The sequence below is a fragment of the Gekko japonicus genome, unplaced genomic scaffold (assembly GCF_001447785.1).
Source record: "Gekko japonicus isolate JY-2015 unplaced genomic scaffold, Gekko_japonicus_V1.1 scaffold420, whole genome shotgun sequence".
Lineage (NCBI taxonomy): Eukaryota > Metazoa > Chordata > Lepidosauria > Squamata > Gekkonidae > Gekko > Gekko japonicus.
In genome coordinates, this window is record NW_015159723.1 from 1,104,101 (window position 1) to 1,123,143 (window position 19,043).

General features: G+C 52.8%; 1 protein-coding gene across 2 annotated transcripts in view; it reads right to left on the reverse strand.

Annotated features, from left to right (window-relative positions):
* Nucleotides 1-18,830, reverse strand: part of GSE1 (Gse1 coiled-coil protein) — a 486,799-nt gene extending 467,969 nt beyond the window's left edge. For both annotated transcript variants that reach the window (XM_015422344.1, XM_015422274.1), the window contains exon 1: nucleotides 18,775-18,830. In XM_015422344.1, coding sequence (XP_015277830.1) covers nucleotides 18,775-18,798 — 24 coding nt within the window. In that variant the 5' untranslated portion in view covers nucleotides 18,799-18,830. The remainder of the gene's footprint in view (nucleotides 1-18,774) is intronic.
* Nucleotides 18,831-19,043: the final 213 nt, after the last annotated feature.

Below are 19,043 nucleotides of genomic sequence, written 5' to 3' on the forward strand. Positions count from 1 at the left end.
TTACACACCTTGCTTTTTTGGCTTGGTGCAAATTTCTTTTTTTAAAAACCAGCGATGGATATAAGTGGGCAGAGTGGATTTTGGAACTGGAGGGACTGGAAATTCCGCACCACAATAAGCCATATTCTGCTTCAAAGTGCTCTTTGTTCTGCAGCCTGCCAATGTTACTTGCACGCTCGTATTTTTAATTATTTGTCTGTTCGGCTTTGGCTGATCTTGAGGGACAACAAATTCTGCGAGGCAGGGAGGCCCAGCCGCCCGCCCACAGGGAATTTTATTCAACCACCCCGCAAAGGTCTGAGATTTCAGCAAACGCTGCCCTGTTGCTTCCTCCGGCACATCATCGCAAACATGAGGCCTAGAAACTTGATCTGTAACAAGATATTCAGCGCCTGGATTTGCACCACCATCGGGGTGGAATTCCGTGCTCCGCACACCCACAGCCACCCATTTTGCCCGTATGGCTTTCCTGACGCAAGCCAGGGCAGATCCTATCGACCGCGGACTGTAACCCAGCGCCGGCTTCCTCAGCCCCAAAGGACTCTGCTTTTGGAAGGCCTCCGCCTTCCAGCTGCTTCAGGAGGAAACCCCAGCCCACTGACTGCATAATGCCGCTCTCCCCGCGCCAAGTGTCAGGCTGACAAAGAGGCCCTGTCCGGCTGCCCAACTTGACAATGACATCACTGGGGCAAGTCAATCTCTCCGTTCAGCCATCTATGAATGGGGAATCTGTCTCTCCGCTTCCCCCATCAGCTGTTCCCACCCCAAGCTCTCCGGAGTCCACACACGGGCGGGCTCCTCCAGAGAGCAGAGCAGATGGTTAGGAAAGGCTGGGTGACGGATCCCAGGGCCACCGGCGGCTACTTCTGGACATCGGCATCCCAAGGTAACAAAGCCCCGTGCGCGCATGGGGAAGGACCCCAGCTTGTTTTGGCTACGCACCTAGGATGATTATCTTGGAGGGGGGGACGCGCCAAGTGTGGTTTCCATTCACCGCAAGCTACCACCCCGCTACCGTTTGCGTTGAATTATAAATACAGCACCCAGAGGTCATTTCGGGGGGGAAACGCAGGATGAGGTGCGGGGGGCGGGGCACATGACGAAGCCCCGCCCCCTGCTTCCGGCCGCCCCGCTTCCAGCCCTCATTCAGCCAGGAGGAGGCAGGAGAAGAGGGAGGGTAAGTTGCTTCCTCCCCGCCTCTCCCCACCCCTGCCTGCCTGGGGCCAGGGAGGGCCTTGGCGGGGCTTCCTTGCACTCCCGCTGGCCTTGCAGGTCCACCGCCAGGCCCCTGATGTCAGGGGGTGTGGCATATGCTAATGAGTTATGCTAATGAGTTCCCCTAGCTCTTTTTCTACGAAACGACCCCTGACAGCACCGCTGGTGCGCGCAGCACTTTATGTACGCAAGAGAAGAGAAATCAGGGCCCCAGAATCACCATGATAGTCCCTGGCCAGCACCCCCCAATGAAGGAGGAGGAGGAGGAGGAGACTGGATTTATACCCCGCCCTTCACTACCCAAAGGAGTCTCAGAGCGGCTTACAAACTCCTTCCCTTCCCCTCCCCACAACAGACACACTGTGAGGTAGGCGGGGCTGAGAGAGCTCTTTCCAGAACTGCTCTTGAGAGAACAGCTCTGACAGAACTATGGCTTGCCCAAGGTCATCCAGCAGCTGCAAGTGAAGGAGTGGAGACTCAAACCCGGTTCTCCCAGATTAGAGTCCACACACTTAACCACGACACCAAAATGTCATTCCGAGAGATCTCCAGGCTCCACCTGGAGGTTGGTAACCCTACAACAACTCCAACACTTCTTTAGTACCTCAATCGTGGATTATGGTCATTAACAGTACTACCAACTTTTTTTTTTCCAATCTCCACGTCGTTTTCCAAACATCTAATTTCCTTTACAGTTCCAGCTTATGATTGCAGCTGCTCACCGAGGCAGGCACCTTCACCAGTGCCGCGCCTGAGCTCTTTCCTCAAGGCCAGACACATCTTGCTCCGGTTTCGGTCATCCGAACCGTCTGCAGCGGCGACGGTCCGTCGTCATGTCCTCCCGCCCCCCTGGCAAAGCGGCACTGCCTCTAACGTGCTTGCTGGGAGTGCGTGCGATGCCAGAGAACAGAGCAGATGGGCTTTCGCGGGCTGTGAAACACGGCAATTAGTTTGCCTGCCAACAAAGGAGGCCAGGGCCCGCACACAGCCTTGGGAGTCCGTCCCCCCCCCCTTAATTACTTTCATTTCCCACAAATGAGCTGCAGAGAGACAGGAGCAAGGGGTCGCTCCCTAAAACGAAGAGGGGTTTTTGTCGTACCTTGAGCCCATTTAGGATCTCTCTTTGAATCAAGACAGGAGCAGGGGGCCGACAACAGCAACACCATACTCTCCCTGGCCGTAGCCGCCAGCTTCGGGACCACAGAAGAGGGGCTTCCCTACCCTCAAAGCGTCCACCTTACTGGCCCTCTACGCCAGGGGTGTCGAACTCATTTGTTACGAGGGCCAGATCTGACATAAATGAGACCTTGCTGGGCCGGGCCACGCGTGCCATAAAATGTAATGCCAGGGAGCGGAGATATAAACTTTATAAAGGACTCAAACACAAAGGGGTTTTTTTAAGTACTTAAAATAAAATCATGCTTAAAACATTAGCACTCTTGCAATATTTTGTTTATTTAACAGTGGCCCCGGTCACCCGGGCCAGATAATGCGGGGGGGGGGGGAAGGCGTGGCTGTTCGCCCCGGAGCAAAATTAAGCGCGGTAGCCCGATCACACGGTCGCCCGACTCTCCGTGCTTAGGCTGTTAGCTGGCGATCACACGGCGATGCTGCGGCGTGGCAAAGAAGCGGTGTGGCGCAATCACACAAGCGTTTCGCGTTTGTACGCATGCGCAGTTCCACGGAGCAGCACTGCTTTCAGTTTCGTGTTTGTGCGCATGCGCTTACGAAAAACATCCAGTTTGCGATGGGACGTGGACAGGCGCTGGATGCCACGGGATACTAGCGCTCCAGCGATCAGATGCCCGCCTGTGCTGCGTGTTTTCTGGATACTAATGCACTTTCCTTGGTACTTTTTAACTCTTCAACTTCGGCGGGACGCCACGGGTTGGCACGAGTGCGCTATGCTTCCCAGATGTTGCGGTATGATCACGCCCCGAAAATCCGCCCAACATTCGTGCCTTTCGCGCGGCAAAATCTCCGTGTGACCGGGGCCAGTGTCTGATAACTGACACCTCTTGCTTTGAATTACTGCATCAAAATGTCTGTGCTGTTGCAATCTTGAGTATGCTGTTCAAGTGTGTATCTGTAAACTGCAAACCTACGATGGCGCAGCAGCAGCAGAACTGGAAGAAGAAGCAGAAGACAGCCAGTTCCACTTCGGGCCTGATAGAAGCCCTCCGGGGGCCTGATCCAGCCCCTGGGTCACATGTTTGACACCCCTGCTCTAGCCGATCGGGAGACGCTGCCTTTGCATCCATTCCGTTGACTCTGCTCATGAGAAACCTACATTTCTCGAAGCCAATTTGGCTGGAGATCCTGGAGGGTTTTTGTCATTTTCTGGGCGTGGAACAGCGGTCACTGGAGGTGTGGAGGGGGGAGGGATTTGTGAATTACCTGCATTGAGGAGGGGGTTGGACTAGATGACCCTGGAGGCCCCTTCCAACTCTATGATTCTGAGATCACGTGAATGCATACCATGTCTATGTTTTTCCTGGCTGGCTTGGCTTATTTATTTCTTTTATGTATTTAACACATTTATGAGCTGCCTGTCTTCCTTACGGAGCCCGAGACAACTTACGAGAAAATTAAAAATCCATTAAAAGGAATAAACAAGACCATAATTTGAAATCACAATTTAGGGCTGCTGTAGTCACAGTCCTGAATAAAGCCATCTTCAGCTGCCTCTAAAGATCGAAAGCAGGGAGGGGCTACAGGGCTCTTTTTGTAGAAAAAGCCCAGCAGGAACTCATTAGCATAATAGGCCACACCCAACACCAGAAACTCATGAGCATATTAGGCCACGCCCCTGCCAGCACAGCTCATTAGCAGACTAGGACACACACCCCCAAGTTACAAGAAGTGTGGTCATCCAGCCACACCCACCTTTCCCTTCTTATTCTGTTTACCTTGTTTGTTGTCAAAACCCAGAGGTTTTTTTGTAGCAGGAACTCCTTTGCATGTTAGGCCACACACCCCTAATGTAGCCAATCCTAATAAGTTTCTGCTATTGGGTGTGGCCTATTATGCTAATGAGTTCCTGCTGGGCGTGGCCAACTCAGGAGCCAGACGGAGCTCCGTTCCTGTGCGTTCCTGCCCAAAAATAGCCCTGATTGAACTTGTGGATTGAGAATCTGTGAAGTCCTTCTTTTGGGTTGGGAGCGTCAAATAGTAAGTGTTAGATATCGCTTCTAAATCTCCAGCCTATTCATTGCAGCTCATGTATTTCACATATTGAAGATTGATGTATATTTGAGAAATATCTGGAGCCTTTTGTGATGTTCAGTCATATATGATCCTCCAGGCGGTGGTTGGAGATCTCCCGAGACTACAACTGATCTCTAGGTGAGGTGACAGAGATCAGTTCCCCTGGAGAAAAGGATTGCTTTGGAAAGTGAACTCTATGGCATTATCCCTGACTGAGCTCCCTCAACATACCTCAAAACCCGCACTCCCCAGACTCAACCCCTCAAATCTCCAGGAGTTTCCCAGACTCCAAACCCCACACTCCCTGGACTCAACCCCCCCCAAAATCTCCAGGAATTTCCCAACCCAGAGCTGGCAACCCTACAGCGCACATAGATTCACTGCACCATCCACCATTAAGAAGGCAACCCAGTCTAACCCGGCCATGATCTACAGAGCAGCAAAACCCAGGCAGTGAAGGGGGGCTGCAAAGACCCTCTAAGTCCAGCAAACCAGCAAACCCGCCACTGCTATCCCCAAATGCTCTCCCCCCCCCTCGGTGTCCTGTGACCTTTACGGCCCCCTCCCCCAGCTGTTCCACATTGCTGCGCCTTCCACCCACAGCGGCTGGGGCCCCGCAAGCCACCATCAATCACATCAGAGAGCCGAGAAGCCTTTAGAAGCCTTTAAATGCCGCACTGGGTCCCTGCGAAGGAGGCTCACGCAAACTGTCACTCACCCGGTCCCCAGGCCTGGAAAAGGACAGATTCACACACTCCTTACGCCTGCCTGCCCCCCAACCAGCCCAGCGCCCATGATGCTGCAGTGAACTGCCACCCGGCACGGCCCCGGAATGCTGAGGGTGAAAACCTCGGCTGTTTAGAGGAATCAGCAGCAATTCAGAGGCATCCTTTGGGGAGAGAAGGGACAGGAAAGAGGGAAAGGGAAAGCAGGAGAGAGAGAGAGAGAGAGAGAGAGAGAGAGAGAGAGAGAGAGAGAGAGAGAGAGAGAGAGAGAGCGAGCACCATCCCTGAAACGGGAACAAGTGCCAGACAGCAATAAAAGGAGCATTACTGACTGCAAATTAAACATGCTGGATTTAGGCCAGCCACCTTTTTCACTCAATCAAGCAATGCAACCACAACACAAGCGATTCCCCAGGTCTCAACGCCGAGCTACTTTCACAGGTAAGGGCTTCAGAGGGGGAGCCGGGTTAGCATTTTGCAGCAAAAGGGAAGGGGAATTTGGCCCCTCTCGAAAGCCTGACCAGTTTTTATCCCAGCGTAAAATGTGCATTGCTCAAAGCCTACATGCAAAAACGCAAATGCTGCATGAAACTACCCAGCGAGTAGTGGATCTCACTAGGTAAACATGCATATCAGGTTATTAAGCAAAAAGAATGATAAGCAACGGGGTCAGCAGGCCATGAAATGCAGAAGGTACTGGGTGAGATACAACTGCGTAAAATTAAAACATAATCAAGAGAAGAATCAAGAGATCAGTCACAATCGCAGTAATTGGTAACGACGCAGTCTCCCTAGTTTCACCAAACTAGTTAACATCCTCTCCCCAAAACTTAAGAAGGATCTGGAATTCCTTGGTCATTATCGGTGTTAACTAGTTTTGCAAAAGCAGAGCAATTGCGCCGTTCCCAATCACAGCTATTGTGGCCGATCGCCATGCTTTATTTGATTATATTTGAATTTTACGTAATTACGTCTCACCTCGTACCATCTGTATTTTGCAGCCCTTCCTGTTTACAGCTTGTTTTCCTTTACAACCTTAGTTTTTTTATATATATGTCCACATGGGGAGGACCCCTTTCATCCAGCCAGTCCCTGAAGCATAAAAGCATATGCTCAAATAAAAAACTTTTTAGTCTTTAAGGCGGGGGACCACAATAAGCGCGTGGGCACCTTTGGAATTCTTACACCGTATGGCAGGCACAGGCCCAAAAATGGTTGCCACAGGGGGGAAGGGCCCTGCGGGACCTTTTACAGTTCCGCAGGGCCTGCAAGACGGAGCTCTTCCACCAGGCCTTCAAATAGGAGCCGCCACTATTGTTACCATCAACGATTCCATTGAACTTCTGGAATCTAGGACTGGCCCAGATGCATCGGTAAGCCTCTATCTGCGCAAGGGATGATGACCGGACAGACAACGTGGATTTAGATCTGAAGAGCACGCCATCTAATCTTTTAGCACTGCGAGCATTTTATTGCTAACTGTTAATTTTATAATGCTGCTATGAGTTAAAATGTATTTTTATGTAGTTTTAAACTTTTATGGTGATGCTAATTAGGTACATTGTAGCGTTCTTGGTAGCCACCCTGAGCCTGTTCGCAGGATGGGTGGGGTATAAATAAATAAATAGAAAATGGCTACCTCTGCATAGATGCAACGAACATGAAATTGAGCCAACTTCAGAGGATGGCGGAAGACAGGAAGGCCTGGCGTGATCTGGTCCATGGGGTCGCAAAGAGTCGGACTCGACTGTGCGACTGAACAACAAAAAAACCCTGCAGTCACACAATGAAGCTCCTTGTGTTGTGGGGGCAGCCAGTGTTCCCTCTAAGCTGAGTTAGTGTGAGCTAGCTCACGGTTATTTAGCCTCCGGCTCACACATCTTTGTCTTAGTTCAGGAAGGACGGCTCTCCAGAGCAAACTAATTTATGCAGTAGCCAAATTGCTCACTCCCAACTTTCACGCCAGAAGCTCACAAAGTATGGCCAGGGTCCGACTTATCTGAGGGACCGCCTTTCCCCATATATACCCCAGAGAGCACTACGGTCAGGGAATCAAAATTGACTGGCCCTCCCAGGCCCTAAGGACGCAAGGCTGGCTGTAACTAGGGACAGGGCTTTTTCGGTGGCGGCTCCGTACTGGTGGAATGAGCTCCCAGAGGAGATCAGGGCCCTGCGGGACCTCTTACAGTTCCGCAGGGCCTGCAAGACGGAGCTCTTCCGCCAGGCTTTCATTTAGGAGCCGCCACCCTCACTAGTTACCATCACACCAGTAACCATCACACTAGTAACAACTGTAGAGCCTGGTTCCTGGTGAATTATCGACAGCCTGTGCACGCCGAGTCAGATCAGTGCTGGAAATGGACACCTTATGGTACGCACTCATGCAGCAATGCCATAGCTATGATTCTGGAACAACATCGCTAGCACTCTGATATTTACTACTGTATTGTTTTAATGGCTTTGGTGATTTGATTGTTTTTGTCTGTATTTTATTTTGTGTAAGCCGCCCTGAGCCTCCTTTGGCGGGGTAGGGCGGGATATAGATTAGAATATAAATAAATAAATAAATATAAATAAAGTAGGGTTCTTTCTCACAAGACTCCACAGCTTAGAGGGAGCATTGGCCTGGCGGCAGCTGCCAAAGCAAACTTTCCAAAAATCTGCACAGACAGCCAAATGTCCAGTGGCCAATCAGGACCCTTGCTGGGCACAAGCCCAACCTGGCTATGCCCATTTTCTAAAAACACTTGTTGGGCACCAGAAAAGGTGTCAGTGGGCACAACGTTGGAAATCCCTGCTTTCAGGCACCTCTTTATTATTGCAGGCAAGAAGACCTCTCCTAAGGTTTAGTATCTCCAGCAGTACAATCCAAACCAGAGTATCACACCCTTCAGAATCAAAACCCACTGACCTCAATGGGCTGAGCAGAGAGAAAAGGTGCCGTAGATTTCTTCATCAAAACTCCACTGCGGGCCTCAGTCTTCCTGTGTTCAACTGTCTGGCACTTCACGGGTCCGAACGTAACACCACCCTTCTTTCTTGCTTTGCTTCAGCCTCAGATTTGTTCACACGATCAAATAAGAGACAGCGGCCCTCGAATGCCAGGCGAAGGTTGCCGGCTCTGGGTTGGGATTTTCCTTCTCTCATGAGTGGCTGTCCCTTTCAAACCTCACTCTGCCAGCCTTCCAGCCCTTCAACTCTGTTCCCGGCCTCTTCCCTTCCCTCGGCTTCAGCAATGGATTTGCACCTCTTTCCCCACAGGCCGCCCTTCTTGGACTAGAGTTTGAAGGCAAATTCTAGGAACTGGCAATATTTATTCTGCTCTACGCAAAGGTGATGTTGGCACGGGGAGAATCTGAAATAGATTTTCAGCCTTGGCCTGTTCTGTCTGCCACACCTCCTCCCCCCTATGTCCGAGTTGCCTAACTCTAGCACTAAACCCCACACTGATGAATCTTTATAAAAAGTGGCCTTTATATACAGTCTTTTAACATGAAGGAGGGAGGGAGGGAGAAACCTACCCTAAAGGTATTCCTGGAATTCCTACATGTTAACAAAGCACAATCAAAAAGATGCAGACCTGTACAAAACTTGAAAACGTCCAGGTCGTACTGTCCACTGACTGTGCCATCAACAATCAATCAATTCCACATTGCCCCATCCTTTGCCTCTTTCAGACTTAAAGAGGACTCGAGAGCAAATCTTTTTTAGCAGCTTCGGTCGCTGCATGTGACACCTGAAGGCCTTTCCATAAAAGACTACAGGAGACTACACTTGGAATTCACTGCCACGGGAAGTGGTGGCGGCTACAAGCATGGACGGCTTCAAAAGGGAATCAGATAAGCATACGGAGCAGAGGTCCATCAGTAGCTATTAGCCACAAGGTATAGATAGGGACTCTGGGACAAGTGATGCTCTGTCATCTTGGTGCTTGGGCGGGTCAACAGTGGGAGGGCTTCTAATGTCCTGGCCCCACTGCTGGACCTCCTGATGGCACTGGTATTTCTGGCCACTGTGTGATACAGAGTGTTGGACTGGATGGGCCACTGGCCTGATCCAACATTGGCATCTCTTATGTTCTCACGTTAACCGTTGTATCACTGTTTTCAGCTCCATTCAGAAACGCAGGAAAAGCCTTGGAACATGAGCTGAAGGAAGCAGGAAGGGTCAGACATTGCTAAGGAGTAACTGTTCCGATCTGCAACTAGGGGTTTTGCGAACGGCGTGTACCAGATCCACTGGCAGGGGTTTCTCCCCGTCCTCACTTGGCACGGCTGGGCGACTTCCCACCATCCCTGGCCGCCCCTTCGCCCTGCTCTCACTTCCCGGCGCGAAAGAGACTTGGAAAGCACCGAGTTCGGCACTCCGAGTCAGGCGGGAGCCAAAGTGGAAGTTTTTCCATGTGCCGTTCTCGAAGCAGATGCTCTCCCCGCTGCCAAGACAAGCAGGAACTGGTGTTCGGCGGCACCGCAGCGCGCCAGAGGAGAGGGTGGAGGAGCGGCCACCTCGCAACTGAAAGGGCAACCCGGTCCTCTAGCCGCCGCGGCCCCAAGCGCCTCTTCGCCTGGGAGGCCAAGAATCTCTGCAGTGGCTCTGAAGTGGAACAGGCTCCAAGAGAGGAGGAGGAGGGGGAGGAGGAGGAGGAGAGCAGCGGCCACCTGAATTCCTGAACAAGCACTTGGGGTGGCGGGAGGCCACGAAGTGTTGCGCCCGCCGGACTCCTCTTCCCACGCCCCTTCCTCTCTTGATAACAAATGCTACAGGGAACCAGATGTGAGCGCCTCCCGCTGACATCCCAGCGATGACAGACGAGCTCTGCGATACTTCATGTGCGGGTAAAACACGCCAGCTGCACCTGTTCCCTGTCCCAGCCGGGATAAGGGGGGGGGGAGCAAACTCAAGCCTCCTCCGCATTCAGGACATTAGCCAGGGAGAGGGGGGTGGGGGAAGCCGGCTGAAGGGAAAAAACAGCAGCAAGCCCACACAGACCTACCCGCAGGGGCTGTTCCTTTTTTAAAAAAAACTGAGACCCAACCTCTCAGCTGGATCCAGGCGGTCGGTCGGGAGTCCCCGGAGAAAACTCAGAGGTAGTTTTCACTGTTATGATGTAAAGCTCCAGAGGAACTCCTTCCAGAAGAGAGGGGCTGGGGGCTCAGTGGGAAAGCCCCCGCTCCGCAGAAGGTCCCAGGTTCAATCCCCGGCATCTCCACTTCTTGAAAAGGACTGGGCAGAAGGTGACGTGAAAGTTGCCTACCGCGGGACCCTGGAGAGTAGGGTTGCCAACTTCCAGGCGGGGCCTGGGGATTTCCCGCTTTTACAACCGATCTCCAGCTGACAGAGATCAGCTCCCCTGGAGAAAATGGCTGCTTTGGAGGGTCGACTCTATGGCCTTGTACCATGCTGAGGCCCCTCCCCTCCCCAAACCCCACCCTCTCCTGGCTCCGCCCCCCAAAGTATCCAGGTATTTTCCAACTCAGACCTGGCAACCGTACTGGAGAGCCGCTGCCAGTCAGAGTAGACAATACCGACTTTGACGGATGAAGACTCTGATTCAACAGAAGGCAGATTCGTGCGTCTTGGGGGAGGCGTGGCTCAGTGGCCCTTCTACCTCACCCTTCCTCAAAGGAGCTCAGGGCAGCAGACATAATTCTGCCTTCGTTATCCTCACAGCCACAACCACCCTACGAGGTAGGCCAGCCTGAGAGGGAGTCACTGGCCCACGGTCACCCAGGAAGCTTCCAGAGTGGTGTGGACACTCAAGCCAGATCTTCCTGGTCCTCCCACTCTTCTTCCAGAGGGCTGCCGGTGCCACACACAGTTCTCTCCTCCTCCATTCTCCCTCCACAACAACCCTGTCGGGGAGGCCACGCTAAGAATGAGTGGCCCAAGGTCACACAGAGAGCTTCGGGGCCAAGTGAGGCTCTCCAATTCCAGTGTGAATTCCAGTGTGACACTCAAACCTTAATGCCACACTGGCTGCTGGAAGCAGGGCCCCTCCCCACATAAGTAGCCCAAAAGGGTGGGGAGAATAAAGAACCCTCAATCTTCCCGTTCACTACCGTTTTCCTGCTTGGACACTTTGAAGAGGGACACAGGAAGAGACAGCTTTAAAAAGGGATTAGACAGACTCAGGGAGAAGAGGTCTATCAGCCCTGGTGCCTATATGGAACCTCCACATTCAGAGGCAGTCAACCGCTGAATCCTAATGCCAGGAGGGAGCATCAGGGAAAGGCCTCGGCCTCTATGCCCTGTTGTTAGACCTCCAGAGGAACTGGCTGGCCACCATGTGAGACAGGATGCTGGACCAGATGGACCACTGGTCTGATCCAGCAGGGCTCTTCTGATATTCGTATCAGGGGAAGGCCTCGGCCTCTATGCCCTGTTCTTAGACCTCCCGAGGAACTGGTTGGCCACTGTGTAAGGCACGATGCTGGACTAGATGGACCAGTGGTCTGATCCAGCAGCACTCTTCTGATGTTCTTATGTGGGAGGACCAGGGCAAACACCAGTAACATTCAAGTCACCAGCAAGCTAGAGCTCTGAGGACAGGAACTTTGGAAATGCAGGGGAAGAGAGAAACAGCAAATGCAGGGGAAGGCCTCGGCCTGTGTGCCCTGTTGTTGGCCATCCAGAAGAACTAGCTGACCACTGTAAGATGGGATGCTGGACCAGATGGAACAGTGGTCTGATCCAGCAGGGCTCTTCTGATGTTTGTATGACACCATTGTTATGTGCCAGTTGTTACCAGACAAGCATCGACTGAAATGCCAGTGTTGTTTAACTCCGTATTTCTCAAACCGGGAGAGGCTCACTTTAGAAAGGGATAACTGAGCTGTGAGACTTACCCAAAGCCACAAAGCAAGAATACAGAATTCGAATCCAGGCCTCCCCAAAGCAAGTTCCACTAGACCACACCGGTTTTTCAAAGCCTGGAGCCTCTTATTTCTTTCTTTTTAAAAAACTAGGTCTGGGAAGCAGCCTGCAGACCTATGGCATCCATAGGAGCCGTAATGCCTACAAACCACTGAACAGGAACACACACCAGGCACAGCCGTCCTGCAGACTCCTATCTGTTTTGTGTCACTGGAACTGTCACGACTTCCCCCAAAGAATCCTGGGAATTGTAGTCATAGATGCAACGAACATGAAATTGAGCAAACTTCAGAGGACGGCGGAAGACAGGAAGGCCTGGCGGGATCTGGTCCATGGGGTCGCGAAGAGTCGGACTCGACTGTGCGACTGAACAACAACAACGGAGGCTGAGATTTGCCACTAGAGATCCCCAGCCACTTCCACTCCACCCTTGCAGTCACCTTCCTAGACTTACAGTTGCCAACCTCCAGGTGGGGAGCTGGAGGCTTCCCCTGATCTCTGGGCCAGAGAGATTAGTTCCCCTGGAGAGAAACGGCTGCTTTGGCAGATGGATGCTAGGACCCTGCTGAGGTCTTTACCTTTCCCAAATCTCCGGGCTCCATCCCAAAGCTCCAGGAATTTCCCAACCTGGAGCTGGCAACCAATGCTCCCTCTAAACTGTGGAGTCCTGTGAGCAAAAAATCTACTTTGTGAGCTACCGGCATTAAAGTTGTGAGCAGGTGATTTGGCTACTGCATCAATTCGTTTGCTTGGGAACCATCCTCCCTGAGCTGAGACAGAAATGTGTGAGCCAGAGGCTAAAGAACTGTGAGCTGGCACACACTCACTCAGCTTAGGGGGAACGCTGCTGGCAACCCTTCGCCGGGCGGCTAAACCAGCGTCGATCCGTAGCAGCGCCATGCCCTGCAGTTCTGCAATCCCTTCGTCAGCTTTTCCTTATCGATCCCGGCCCTTCCAGACAGTTTGCAGAGGTAGCGGAAAGGAACGGCTTCTGTGCCAATCGGTCTTCCGTCCCAATCGGATTTGTCTCGGATCCCTCAAGACAGGCGGGCAGGTGAGGCCATGTGCTGGCTCAGTGATTCCTTCGGCTACTTGCCAGGAAACCCAAGGGGCGGGGGGAGAAATGTTGGTTGCTTGCTTGTCAGCAATGCGGGAGGACCAGAGCAAACACCAGTAACACTCAAGTCACCAGCAAGCTAGACCTCTGGGGACAGGGACTTTGGAAATGCAGGGGAAGAGAGAAAAAGCAAATGCAGGGGGAGAGAGAAACGCTGCCATTCACAGAGGCCCTTCCGGGTGGGCAGGCCTCTATTGCTGGGCTGCTTGTTGGCATTCACCACTGAGTTACTGTTGGTGTTTTCCATGAAGAAGAAGAGAGAAGTGGAGGAGATTGGATTGATACCCCGCCCTTCACTACCCAAGGGAGTCTCAGAGCGACTTGCAAACTCCTTTCCCTTCCCCTCCCCACAACAGACACCCTGTGAGGTAGGTGGGGCTGAGAGAGCTCGGACAGAAACGGCTCTTTTTCAAGAACAGCTGTGCCAGAACTACGGCTTGCCCAAGGTCATCCAGGCAGGTGCAAGTGGAGGAGTGGGGAATCAAACCCAGTTCTCCCAGATTAGAGTCCGCACACTTAGCCATGGTCAGCTGTGGGACTTTGTAATGTGGGACTTTGTAATGTGCGGGTCGGTCCTCCAGGCACCAGTGTGGGCAGCAGAGAAGTGGGAGGGTACACTGAACACTGATTTGCACTCATGCCCTGAAGCATCTCGGTCGAGTTGTGCTGCCGGGTTCTCCAGAGCTCAATGAGACTGCACCGTTAAACACTGGAAAAGAGCAAGGGTCCAGGAGCATCTTAAAGACAAACCAAATTTGTGGCGGGGTAGGAGTCAGTCTATCAGTCAATCCTAAAAGAAATCAACCCTGGACTGTTCCCTGGAAGACCAGATAATGAAGCTGAAGCTCAAATACTTTGGCCACCCAATGAGAAGGGAGCGCCCACTGGAGAAGACCCTGAAGCTGGGAAAGATTGAAGGTCAAAGAAGACGGGGACGGCAAAGGATGAGATGGTTGGACAGTGTCATAGATGCAACAAACATGAAACTGAGCAAACTTCAGAGGACGGCGGAAGACAGGAGGGCCTGGCGGGAGATGGTCCATGGGGTCGCGAAGAGTCGGACTCGACTGTGCCACTGAACAACAACAAAAAGGAGCTTTCATGAGTCACGGCTCACTCCTGGACTCTTGCTCTTTTCTACCACTATGGACAGACCATGATGGACTTGATCTCTCGACATTAAATGTTCGAAGTATGTCTTTCCCACGTACTAAAAGGCTCCAAAGGTGTATTAACTGTGCTCACAGCATATTCGTTTCCAAGCAAATACAAGAAGCGATGGAGAGAGGTTTCCTAAAGCAGCCGACCCCCACGCTGAAAATACCACAATACCCCCAGTGAGCAGGGGGAGTGGTTTAAATGGCAAACCCAAGTTTCCAGGGGTCATTTCCTGCGGGAGCGCACAGGAGCGGAGCTCCGGCAGTAAGGAGCCCAGGGGGTGGGCACATGCAACAAGCCCCGCCCCCTGCTCCCAGCAGCCCTCAGTCGGGCCACGAGGAGCAAGAAGCAGGCATGTAAGTTGCAGAGCCCGCCCCCGGCCCGCCTTCAGGTACAAGCTCTCCCTCCTCTATGAGGGCAGATCTGCACGTTCCCCTCCCCCCCATAGCTAGCAATCCAAAACAGTCCAGTGGCACCTTTAAGACCAAATTTTATTCAGGTACAAGCTCTCCCTCCTCTGCTGGGGCAGATCTGCACGCCCCCACCCCCAATAGCTAGCAATCCAAAACAGTCCAGTGGAGCCTGAGCAGTGGGTGTTGCCTTCTGACACACTTCCGGTGACGTCAGGGGGGGTGGCATATGCAAATAAGTTATGCTAATGAGTTATCCTAATGAGCTCCTGCACCTCTTTTTCTACGAAATGACCCCTGCAAGTTTCTACAACCAAGATCAAAGATCAGATTGTGCTCGGAAGCTAAGCAGGGTCGACTCTGGCAAGTCCTTGGATGGGAGACCTCCTTGGAATACCAGCAGTCAGGAGGCGGGGGCAGGCTTTATTCAGCCACCTCCCTGAATATCCAGGCCCTCAGCGGGGGTCAATCACCAGAGATCCACATGACTTCCAAATGCACACACACACTCACATGCAATGCTCCCTCTAAGCTGTGAGCGACTGGCATTCAAGTTGTGAGCGAGCGATTTGGCCACTGCATACATTAGTTTGCTCTGGAGCCCCTCCTTCCTGAGCTAAGACAAAAATGTGTGAGCCGGAGGCCAAAAAACTGCGAGCTAGCTCACACTAACTCGGCTTAGAGGGAACACTGCTCACACGCATATATATTTTAAAAATACCTCCCCCAAAAAGGATTTGATGGTGCTTTATTCTGATCTAGCAACACCATTCCACCAGGCCCAGTGCAGGTTTCCTAACAGCAGCTGCCCCTAGTTGCGAAGGGGATGGGAGCTCGAATGATAAAAACAAACAGGCCGGGCAAGGGTTCCTGACTTACCAGAGCGTGGAACTCCTACTCACTTTCCCCTCATCTTTACACAGCTGACTGGCAGATTACAAAGACGGGTTCCCAGAAGGAAGGAAAGTCGCCAATCCAGATAAAAAAAGGCCTCCCCTTTTCCGTTTGCTGGCAGGCCCGGCAGGTCTCCCATCCAAGTGCTAACCACAGCCGACCCTGCTGAGCTTCAGAAATCCGACATGATTGGACTAGTTGGGCCATTCAGGGCAGGGTCACCAGAAGCCGGAGGCAGTTCCCACGGAATGACCCATGGAGAGCCAGTTTGGTGTAGTGGTTAAGTGCGTGGACTCTAATCTGGGAGAACCAGGATTGATTCCCCACTCCTCCACTTGCACCTGGCTCAAGTAGTTCTGATAAGAGCTGTCCTTGAAAAAGAGCAGTTTCTGTCAAGAGCTCTCTCAGCCCCACCTACCTCACAGGGTGTCTGTTGTGGGGAGGGGAAGGGAAAAGGGGTTTGTAAACCGCTCCGAGACACCTTTGGGTTGTGAAGGAAGGGGTATAAATCCAATCTCCTCCTCTTCTTCTACCTGAAAGTTCTACAGGCTGGTGCTAGATCAGCCAGCCGCCTTCACCGTCTAACTACTGAGCTGGGGGGGGGGGGGGGGGGGGGAGTTTTAAAGGGCTGCAAGATTCTAAAGGCCGTTAAAACTTAACGAATCCAAACACCGCCGGTACCATTCCTGACAATCTGGTTGCAGAAACACTCAAGGGCTTCTTCACACATTCACAAAGTTGCCTCCGGTCCCTTGTAGACCTCCCTTTTTTTGTGCTTCCCGGCTAACAGGTGGAAGGGGAACTCGCACCCTCTGCCCCGCAGATATGAGAGCAAACGGAGCCCTCCTATGCAGAGTTACTCCAATCCAAGCTTAGTTATTTCACCGCGTTACCGCGCATACCACTGCACCGTGAAAGGCAGGGCTTGCTCTCATGTGCCCCACCGAACAAGAGGTGCCCAAGTCCCTCCTTGGCGCATCAGCCAGGGAGTACAGAAATAGGAAGCATGAGTCGCACGTTTCCCAACCATCCTAAACACGTGCAGAGCCGCCAAAAACAAAACACTGTGACTGTTGTCTGAGGAAGGAATGGCCAGAAGTAGGGGCCTACCTGCAGGATACACAGGCTTGTGTCCGAAAGGAAGATGACCCTGAGATCCTGAGGAATGGCCAGAAGTAGGGGCCTACCTGTCCTAGAGGAAGATGACCCTGAGATCCCGGATCCTGTCCCACCAAGGAAGGGAACTTTTTCTCCCTCTCCCCAAATCCTAGAACTCAAGGACATACCATGAAGCTGATGGGCAGTAGGTTCGGGACAGACGAGAAGGAAATACTGCTTTACACAGCAAGCCATTAAAATGTGGGTCCGCTGCCAGAGGACGTATTTATGGCCACAGGCATCGCCGGCTTCTAAAGGAGGATTTGACAGACTCATGGAGGGGAGGTCTATCAGCAGCTAACCAGCCTTGGTAACTGAAGGGAACCCTCCATGTTCAGAGGCAGTCAACCTCAATTCCTGGGCAAGGAGGCGACATCAGGGTAAGGCCTCAGTCTCAACATCATGCTGTTGGCCCTCCAGAAGAGCAGGTTGGCCACTGGGTGAGACAGGATGCTGGACTAGATGGACCGCTGGTCTAACCCAGCAGGGCTCTTCTGGCATAGGCTACTCCCAAGCAATGATCCCTCTAAGCTGTGGAGTCTTGTGAGCAAAAATTCTACTTTCTGAGCTCCTGGCATGAAAGTTGTGAGCAAGCGATTTGGCTGCTGCAGAAATTACTTTGCTCTGGAGCCCTCCTTCCTGAGCTAGGACAAAAATGTGTGAGCCGGAGGCTAAAAAACTGTGAGCCAGCTCACACCAACTCAGCTTAGAGGGAACACTGTGTCCCAAGTGCACACAGGGGCCGGCAAAAGCAGCCTACCGATGCACAATAATACCGCTGCGGCCTCCAGAACAGGCTGACCCACCGCATCCCAAGAGAGTGGGGGGGGAAGTCTCTTCCTGCTTAATTTACACAACACCGGCCTATAAATAACCCCCCCCCCATTAGTTTTAAAGAGCTCTCCTGAGTCACAACACACACAACACCTCAACTGCCAACCTTGCAGAATCCTAATGCTGATGACACACAGACATCTCGGTGAAGTTTTTCCTGGCATGGGGCTATAGCAATGGGACCAGGTTCACCAGCAGGGCCTGCAAAGCGGCTACATGAGCCTGTTTTCTCAGGCCGGTTTGAGGGCCTGATGGCCCCACCACCACCACCACCACCACCCCTCCCCATCAAGCTCCCTGGCAAGGGTTAGACCCACGAAGCTGAAGAACCAGCTGCCAGTCCAGGACTGGTCCATCAGCACACATCGGAGCTGCGCTGCCAAGAAGCAACACAAACGTGGATCTCAGCGCGATGTAAAAAGCAAGCAGCCCTCACGGAGTTAAGCCAGGCTTGCCAAACCCCATCCATCCAGCCCTTTCTGGCAAACAAGAGGGGCTTCCAGGCGTTTTCTTTACAGCCACGTGCTAACGCGGGAGACAGGCCGAATAAAACTTTCCGGTGGGCTCGTAACGTCCGTGAACTTTCTTACAGAGCCTTCCCCCTGCGAATGCAAACCACAGCACCACGTGGAAGCACTCCGGCCCCCAGGGATTCACAGACTGAAAGCCCAGCTCACCACCACCACCACCGCGGGGAGTCACCAATGAATGGTGGCACAGGATTCTGCGTCATGCGGCCACAGACCGACACAGCTCACCTCGGGGATCTTCCCAGGAAAGTTATAACGGAGTTTCTCAGACACAGAGCAAGGATGGGCCAAACCTGGCCACGCGCATCACCAGAAAACACCGCAGGGGGAAAGCAGGATGCGTCAGGGCCAGAGACGCAAGCAGCCCCTTGCCGAATTCAATGCAATGAAACCAGTGTGAGGATTTTTGTCAGCTCCTGGTCTTGTGTGAGTGACCGATAAGACAGCCTCCTGGCAGCTAGCATCAATGTTTGCTTTTGAACACAGGAAGGGCTCCCAGCTCTCCCATGCACCTGGACGCCAATCTATGGGGGTCAATGACTCCGGGGGTGGCTGGATTGCTAGAAAGCACCTGGTTTGCCATCGGTCTCCACCAGCCAAAGGGCAATTCCAACACCTGCCGAACACACAGAAAGGTCAGCCGAGAGCCTTACCTTTGGGAGTGCCACCGGCGCCATAGCAGGGCCCGCGAAGAGCTCTCTGGGTGCCGCTGCTTTGCCAGCGACCACCAGGGCGGCGCACTCGGCACACGCCCCGATGGTCAGCCACTTGCCATCATCCACCAGCAAGCTGTTCGGCACCCGCAGGGAGTACAAGAAGACCGGCAGCCGGGCCACGCGCACCGCTTTTAATCCCTGGCACCGTTTTCTCTCCTGGCGGCAGAAGAAGCAGACGAAGGTCTCCACTTTGTACTGCCGGGACC